Source organism: Sprattus sprattus (genome assembly GCF_963457725.1).
Source record: "Sprattus sprattus genome assembly, chromosome: 1".
NCBI classification, from domain to species: domain Eukaryota; kingdom Metazoa; phylum Chordata; class Actinopteri; order Clupeiformes; family Clupeidae; genus Sprattus; species Sprattus sprattus.
Window position 1 is genome coordinate 57,354,430 of NC_137920.1, and position 9,231 is coordinate 57,363,660.

The 9,231-nt window shown below is 40.2% G+C and overlaps 1 protein-coding gene across 1 annotated transcript; it reads left to right on the forward strand.

Moving 5' to 3' along the window:
- Positions 1–362: 362 nt before the first annotated feature.
- LOC308377437 (alpha-1A adrenergic receptor-like) lies at positions 363–8,792 on the forward strand (the record flags this gene model as incomplete). Its single annotated transcript, XM_080854094.1, has 2 exons — positions 363–1,347; positions 8,257–8,792. 2 exons carry the CDS (start codon positions 363–365, stop codon positions 8,790–8,792), a joined length of 1,521 nt encoding a protein of 506 aa, XP_080710220.1.
- Positions 8,793–9,231: the final 439 nt, after the last annotated feature.

A 9,231-nucleotide genomic window follows, 5' to 3' on the forward strand; every position in this document is an offset into this window, starting at 1 on the left:
GCCTGAAAAATGCATCTTTTCATGTTACATCGGGTGCATTGGAGAGCGGGGGAGGGAGCACGAACAGGAGGGGCATTGCTGTGAATCCAGGAGTGGCCAAGGACGCTGCGTAGAATAGATTGGAACACCTCCACGGGAGCACTGCAAAACAAGTGAAGGATGGAAAATAGAAGATTGAAGAAAAAATCAGGAAGAATGCAAACGGATTGAACCAAAATTACAAAGGAGTCTTTTAAAAAGTGACGATTTAACAATCTCCTTATGTTACCGAGAGTTTACGCACGGCTTTTGTAACTTGGAGAATAAACAGTGGTGTTTGTTCTGTGATGCACTGAAGATGATCCGTACGCCTTTTGATATGGATGAGCTGGATGGTCAAGATGAGTTTTTATACTGATGATGCCATGGATATTCGGAACAATGGTTCCACAGAACTGCACGAAGTGTTACAGAGATCAGGGACAAATAACTCCAACTTAAACAACACAAATGTGACAGAGACACATGATACGAGCCGTTTTACCCTTTCCCGAGCCGTGCCACTGGGCATGGTACTCGGCGCATTCATAGTATTTGCTATAGTTGGGAATATACTTGTTATTCTGTCTGTTGTTTGCAACAGACATTTGCGTATCCCAACAAACTACTTCATCATAAATTTAGCTATTGCTGACCTGTTGCTGGCCACTACCGTCCTGCCTGTGTCTGCTACTTTGGAGATTCTTAACTACTGGGTTTTTGGGAGAATATTTTGTGATATATGGGCCGCGGTGGATGTTTTATGTTGCACCGCATCTATCATGAGTTTATGCGTAATATCTATTGACCGTTACATTGGAGTCCGCTACCCACTGCAATATCCATGTTTTGTAACAGAGAGACGAGCGATTTTTGCCATGCTTGGTGTGTGGGCTCTTGCCATTGTTATATCTATTGGACCCTTGTTGGGATGGAAAGAACCTCCTTCAGATAATGACACCGTTTGCCTTATCACAGAGGAGCCCTTTTATGCTCTTTTTTCCTCTTTGGGTTCATTTTATATTCCACTGGCCGTTATCCTTGCCATGTATTGGCGCGTGTATATTGTTGCCAAACGGACCACTAAGAATTTAGAGGCAGGTGTCATGAAGGAACGCATGGACTCAAATGAGTTTACGCTTCGGATTCACTATAGAGGCTCCAACACACAAGACGACAGCGGTGGGACAGCTAAGGGTCAAGCCAGGAGCTCACTGACACTGAAGCTACTGAAGTTTTCCCGGGAGAAGAAAGCTGCTAAAACACTTGGAGTCGTAGTGGGCATGTTTATTTTATGCTGGCTGCCATTTTTCCTTGCATTGCCCATTGGTAAGTGAATATTTGGCTTCACAGTGATGACCACCCTGACACATTTTCAACAGTGACGTGTATTACAGTAAGATAGGACGCATTTATTCAAGTGAGGGTATTTTACAAACACCTTGTCGTGAACACCTTCACCTCTCTTGTTTCAAGTCGCAGGAGTGAATTTGTTGCACTGGAATACAGGCCATAAATAAATCTCAAGAAGCAACCGTCAAGATCCCCCCCAAAAATATCTTATCGTTGATCGCGCCGTTTAATTAGCGCCAGAGTGTGTTTATCATCATGTAGTAGCACATTTGTTGTTAAAAAATAATAATCACATTTATATAAATCCCTGCGAAAAGACGCACCAGATGTATTCGGGTTTATCGCGCTCCACCTTGATGTCACACAGGTCTAATCCCACTATTCACACACCATTCCTTCTAATTTTGTATTGTAGATACTGGTGTGAATAATATTCCATCGGTCTATGGGTAATTGTTTTTCATACTTCTCAATATAAAGGAACATGGCCAATAGCAATTAAAAAGGTGCAGGCTATGTGGCAAAACTTTTTCTCATTATGTTAGTGTCAACCATAAAGTATGCCAGCAAAATAACATTGCGCACAGTCCAAATGACTTGTTCAGTTCACAGGTCCGCATCCTCCACAGTTACCATTAACGATCTGTTGTCAATCTTACTATAAATGTACCCATTACTACATGTACTGAAAATGTCCTGCTCTTTGGATTGGCATGGCTTACGTGGTCAAGTATTGTTTTATATATTAAAAGGGAAATAGCCTATATAAACAGTCCCAGTATGTTATTTTAATTATAAAAGTAACACAAAGAATAAATAAGACATCACATAATATATTTTATTAGAGCCTTAGTAAAACGTCAACATATTGATCTGATAGGATTTGTATGTGCAAAATATGCAATTGGTTTGGATAGGAATTAAATAGTTACAAAAACATGTTGAGGCTGTTTGTCCTTTTAAGAATATTTCAGCAGTTTTGTTGCATTTGGCACATTTTCAAGAAATCACTAGGAGATCCATAGCAGATTTCCCTTAAGAAAATGATTTACAGCCAGGAACAACTGCCTCTCTAAATCATGAAATGCATTCCCAACTATGGCATCTTTGATTTGTGTACCCCAACTTGATGTAGCTTTCTAAAATGGAAACACGCTGTCCACAAAATAGCAAGTCTGTGCCTCAATATTGGAGTCAGGACGATGCAATCATCCTCTGTTCATATTTTCTCCATGTTGTTGAGCAAACTATTTGTGTCAGGTTCAGTCACACCATAATCAAAGTGTCTAAAATCTGTCAAAAAGAAGGTGACACAAGGGGAGGTTCTTAAGTATTTTGTTGAGGGCGTGAGAGAAAGAAAGAGACTGGCAGGTGTACACTAAGAGCATTCAGGGAAGGTGGGGGCGGACGGGGGACTGGTGAATGCTCACAGTGTTGGGAAAGGTACAATGCTCTGAACTTTGGATGTCAGATATGTCAGACAAAACATGCCAAACTGCTAATTTAATGTGAATACTCTGGATGGCCTTTTCTAAAAAGCCATTATTTCAACAGAGCGTTTGACTTAAGTCGTTGTTGAAAGGTTTTTCGTCTGGTAGTCCGAATTAACACAGGCATGAAGTTAGTCTTGCGGAGCCTAATTCCTTGTACCATAGGCCTAGGGACAGCCATGGTAGATTCAGGTCTAAATGTTAGTGTGAACGGTGAGGATGATTCGTGAAGGACTACTATTGCAACTCAACTGGAAGGATGCTCTGTCAAAAACCGTAGCTGCACTGCCCAAGACCACTCTATGCTCTATGCTATGCTAAGTGTGCATTAAGCAATGGCAAAGAGAGGAGGGGGGGGGGGGGGGGGGGGGGTCACTTTGTCTTTTCAGTATACACGGAACATTGACAGTACCACACAGTTTAAAAAGTAGACAAAGTACACATACATACCCAAAACCCCTTGTTAGTCTAACCATGGTGTTAGCAGAACCGAGGTTTTTGTAAAAAAAAAATATCAGGTAACAGATGTGAGAAAAATCTAATGCTCTGTGGGGCAAGGCCCTTTCTTTTTACAAACTCAACTCATGACACACATACAGTCCCATATTTACAGTGAAAGACAACATCATCATATCGTCATCACAGTTCTAATCACATGCTGCATCCCATGGCGTCAATTATGTATGTCAGCAGCCTTTCCTGCTTCTGTTTAGGCCAGGTTTGTCACATTGTGTCTCATGTAAGGGAGGCCCCCACGGTCCTGCTAAGGTCTTCATGTTCCTCATTAGAACAAGGAATTTGTGCAGTCCTAGGACCTCAGGGACAGAAAGAAAGCATACCTTTCAATCCTACAGAAACCTTATCTCAAGCATCTTAAGGTGTAAAACACAAACATTAGCCTACAAGGCTGTGGAGGAATGGAACATTCGTGATTATCAATCTATCTGTCTATATACCTATCTATCTTTCTATCTATCTTATCTATCTTATCTATCTTTCTGTCTATCTATCTATCTATCTATCTATCTATCTATTTATCTTTCTAGACCATCTGTTGAGGAGAACCCGTCAGTCAGTGGGTGGTGTTATTACTGACAAAGAGGATGCACTTTCATTTGAAAAGCGCAAATAATATGCTTGCCACTGAGGGGGCTAGAAAAGATGGCACATTTGAAATGGTTGTATTATGTGGATAATGTAAGGTAATAAACAGGAAGTCACATAGGTTACATCTTGTCACATAGTCACACCTTGCTTAGGTAAGCTTAAGGACGGATCTGAGATGTTCATTTACTTGCTGTCTATTTGCTGTGATCTCAGCGTTCTTGAAGTGAGCTGTTAGCTGATTCTATCACCGGCAGCATAATTTGGATCAATGCTCATTAGCTACACCCTTATAGCCTAACCTGAATTCAGTGGATCATCTCTCATTTATGCACACAAGTGTCTGAATGAGTGTTGGTATATATATAATATATTATTGATATATTTAATATAATTGATATTGATTTTATGTAATTGATCACTCCACTGTAGCTATTCTAGTCAAGTTCTGCAATATCTATATGGGAATACTTGATGTACATTTACGAAAAAAAGTAATCACCATATTCGTTATAGCTGCCAATATAGCTGACTACTCTGCCTGTACTTTGCAAAATAGCTCATCTTTTTGTAGGTCTTAAGGTCACCACTCATTAGCCACACTAAGATCAAGGTCAAAGTCAGTGTTTTGGCACAAACGAAACACATCAACACAGACGTGCATTTAGGGTGGCGACACGACACACACACACACACACACACACACACACACACACACACACACACACACACACACACACACACACACACACACATGCAAGCCGAGGTCGCCTACTACTAAGATACACAACAGATATGTCCAATTGTGGCACATCATATCAATCATGGAAAATAATGATAAACTAATATTAACAACAAGCTTGACCAGCAGAGGTAAATGTAAAATATGAGTAGCTTCTCTGATACTCCTGTAAGGGCTTGATCTGTGCAACATGAACATGAGCAGTTTCAACTCAGGAACACAAACAAAAGGACTGAAAACAGATAATAAGTACCACCACGAGGGAAGTATAGAAGCAGTTTCTACCAGTTCAGAGATTGCATTCCAAAGCTTGAGATATTTTGGAGAGGTATAAGATAACATAATTGAATCTGCGAAATTAAATGTCACAGCTACCTCAAAAAGCTCAAAAATAGTTTATACTCTGACTGAGAGACAGAAATGGGGAGTGTTTTGAAACCGCAGAAGCACAGCAGAATGCATTTTGTTACTTATATTTTGCTAATCAGCAAGAATTTAAGAAATTACACTTCATTTGAGGTCTTGGGCATGAAATCATAAAATGTAGATGTTGTTATCAGGGGTATTGCAACATAGACTGAAATATACCACCTCTAAAGCATTTCTTACAGAACCCACTGTCAACACTGGTCCTCCTGGCTCAATTGCATCCAGGCTGCAATCACCCAGGATACTACCACATGGGATATGATGTCCCCGAGCCCCTTTATGACAGGCTGCTAAATGTCAAATTCTAAATCTGATACTCCTGCCATCAGAAGTTTAAAGCACCAAATGAATAGGGAGATGTGCAATTGGCTCCTGTTTAGTGCTGATCCGAGGGACTAAGTGGTGAAACTTGAATCCAGTCGATTGCAGTCCCTTTTGCCTTGATCTGGAGGATGTTGCGGAGATATTTCTCCAAAAAGAATCACTGACACTGACAGATACAGCGCTTGTCCCGGTCCTCGCCATGGCTTTTGGGTTGACAGTCCTGGGAGTTTTGTCGGACGTAGCAACAGTAACTAAGGGGGCGGGGCTTTTGCGAGCGGTCAATAGGCTCCTGTTTAGTGCTGATCTGAGGGATTGAGCGGTGTAACTTCTGTATTTCTGTAACATGTTTAAGTAGCGTGTTTTGAATGAGTTGTAGGATATGAATAATGCCACAACATGTGTGAATGCCCTTGCATGGAATTGGTTTCAGCAAATAAGGTTATGTCCCATTGGTTAGCCTCTCTGAACAGCTGATGTGTAATCATAGAATGCAGTACCCTCTTAACTATAGGGTCCCAAACTGTCATAGGTTAATGGGTATAATGCATTGTGGGATTCAGTTCGTTAACAAACACCAAAAGCCTTTCCCTTTTAGTCCGATTTAGTTCTTGATTTGATAAGCAAGTTACAACATTTTTGTCCTTCAAAATGAATTTTGTCGTCTGAAGAAATATTTTATTAATGTATTTGATTGACATACTGAAGATGTGCACAGCAAATATTCAACATCTGTTTCATTCCCACCGCTATGTTTTCATCAATGGAGTGTGTTAAGTGATGCAAAATGCACTCTAAGAGCATTCTAAGAGCTAAGAGCATCTTTGCAATATTTTGTCAAATTGCACATTACCCCACCCTATGACCATGCCATGGCTTCATCATTATGATAGGCATGTACATATCAAAGCATTGTGGTCAGTTTAATGCATGAAATGAACCATGCATTTTGCATTTTGTGCAAGAAAGAAAGTATGATTATGCTTAGAGGTGGTGACAAGGATTCCACTCATGCTAGGTCAAACATGCATGATGGCATGGCGCACTTAAAGCCGCTACTTCTGCAGTCTCTGGCTGTCACTGACCAGTGACACAGGGTCAGCTGAAAAATCGATTCCTTGCTCTGCCCTGTACAACCCAGTGTTCCTTGAACTTAAAAAGCATGGTTAGCGCTTTGTCAGCAGGAGTTCAATTAATCTACTTTTTTTGCTGATGAGGAGGCATTTGTGCAGTATTTTCTCCATATGTCACTGTAAGGGCAAGTAATGTCAGAGTAGGAAGGGGACACAGAGAATATACACGCTGCAAAGACCAGTGACTAGTGTTGTGTACGATTTACTGTGTTAGTTGTGTTGTATTTCTGCTGCAGGAGTGGGACAATCTTTGTAATGAAAAAGCTTTTGAGAGTAGGCCATGCTACATTACACTGATTCTTCTAAAGTCACTTTCTGTTCTGATTTAACCTCTTTACATTTATAATGCACACACTAGTGAGACACTCCCATTTCTACACAGATAAAATGTATATCCTACTAACTATTCTTATTGTATTTGTCCCATTACTACACAGATATAATGTATATCCTACTAACTATTCTTATTGTATTTGTCCCATTGCAAATCTGTACTTCAAGCTATTTATCACAATACCCGCAGAGTGCTTTTGTTTCACTTCATCACATATGCCTGTACCCACTTAGTCTACTGTCAGCCAGAACTGTGGGGTTCAAATACAATTAGATTAATGTAGGGCTTTTAATTATGAGTTGTCATTTTTAAGTTAAAAGCACCTGATGACTGTATCCAGGAGCACTGCCACGTTTTTTTTTTTTTATCATCTTCATGAAAATCTTTGTTGAGTGCCTAGTGTTATTATTCTTCACAAAAAAAATGGATTTTACCTCTAGAGGAAAACATTAATGACACACATTTACAGTTCAGTAAATTCTTTTTATGAAGATGCATAATTGGCTACAACAGTTTGATGTACCTAAAAAATTATTCACTTTGGCAGTGCATGAGTAAACATACCAGTGTTAGCGGCAGAGAGATGAGTGCTAATAGCGGAGTGGCCCTGAGCCCCTGCTTTACTACGCCACTGAGTCAGACTCAGATAAGGCCAAAAAAGGGCTAGGATGAGGCAAGGCACGCAGTAAAAGAGTCTTCTCCCAGTGGTAGATTCCATGGGGAATATTGACTTTATTATGCTATATTGGGAAAATCTGGAAAACTGATGGAAGACTAACTTTTGTTTATGTTTGGGAGAACGGGAGATATTCTTAAAGCTTCTGTTATAAGAACTCTACACCCCATAGATGGCATGAGAGTCAAAAAGGCAACTATTAGGACTCAAATGCATGCGTGAACATCCTTACAGGTTGTTTTCAGCCTTTCAGACTTCTTTGATGTAGATTGTAGGTTTCTGGAGTCCGACTGCACATTAATATAAGGTTTAATAGTTAAATCACAAAAAAATAAGTGAGTGCTTATGACACAATTCAAATTGCAAATGGTTTAAAATATTTCTTGCTTTTAAGCTTGCTGTAAAATAACATGAGGTAACTGAGATGAGTAATCTTAATGATGTGTGTAACTGAAAGAATATCCTTTCTAGAGTGTAGCCTTTTGATGTCAACTGATGCCATCTTGTGGTAAAAAATAAGGTAAACACTAAGGACACTACTAACTATGATTATAGGCCTACGCAGCGTCCAGTCTTTTAATAGTGCAATTAAACTGTGGATACAATTCTTGCACCCTATTAAAATGACTTTACCTCTTGCCAATTATATCTTTCAGGATCCTTTAATGCCAGCCTGCGTCCACCAGAGACCTTTTTTAAAGTGATATTTTGGCTGGGTTACTTCAACAGCTGCCTGAATCCTATCATATACCCTTGCTACAGCCGCGAGTTCAAGCAAGCCTTCATCCGTATCCTCAGATGTCAGTGTCAGCACAAAAAACATCGTGGATTGACGGCATACAACTACCGCTCCAACCTCGGCTCCTCCAACCACGCCTATGTGGACATCCACTCAGCCTGCTTCAATGGAAGTCAGCAAACCCTCTCCTCCATCCATCCCAGCCCTGCTTTTGTAACCAAGGCAACAGTGTCCAAATCGCAGTTGGGTCAATTACCAGGATGGGGCCCATGTTCGTCCTCCTCCTCCTCCTCCATGTCTGGGAGCCCATTTCCAGGTGACATTCAGTCTGTTGCTGAGACTGTCTGCCCAGACAGGAGCAAACCCAACACAATGGCTCTTCTGTTCCCCACTGACAAAACAGCTCTGCCGACCGGCGACCAGAATTGTAGAGAAAAGCAGGAAATGCCTTAAAAGTGACATCTGAAGTGAACAGAGATGTTTTATATTCATGGCACACATGATAGGGGATGGTGAAATACATTGGGAGAATAATAAAATAGATAGATATTGCTACTTATATTCCCATATTGCCATTAAGGTTGTGTCTTATTTCTTTAAATATTATAGAACATGATGATGAAAACCATGGAATCATTTTCATCTCAACATGGGGACAGGACACTATCCCCCCTCAGATGCAATTTAGGAAACAATATATCAGAGAAATATCTTAAAAAGAGGTAAGAACAGCTTACATAGCACCTTAATGTGTGGAATATGTGTAGCTATATAGAATACTAAGGAGGATTTTTTCTTAAAAAAAATATTTAGTGAGACCCATACAGATATCTAACATCTGTGTTAGATATTTTTTAATAATTTAGTTCAAAGTGGTTCTAGGCAACTCTTC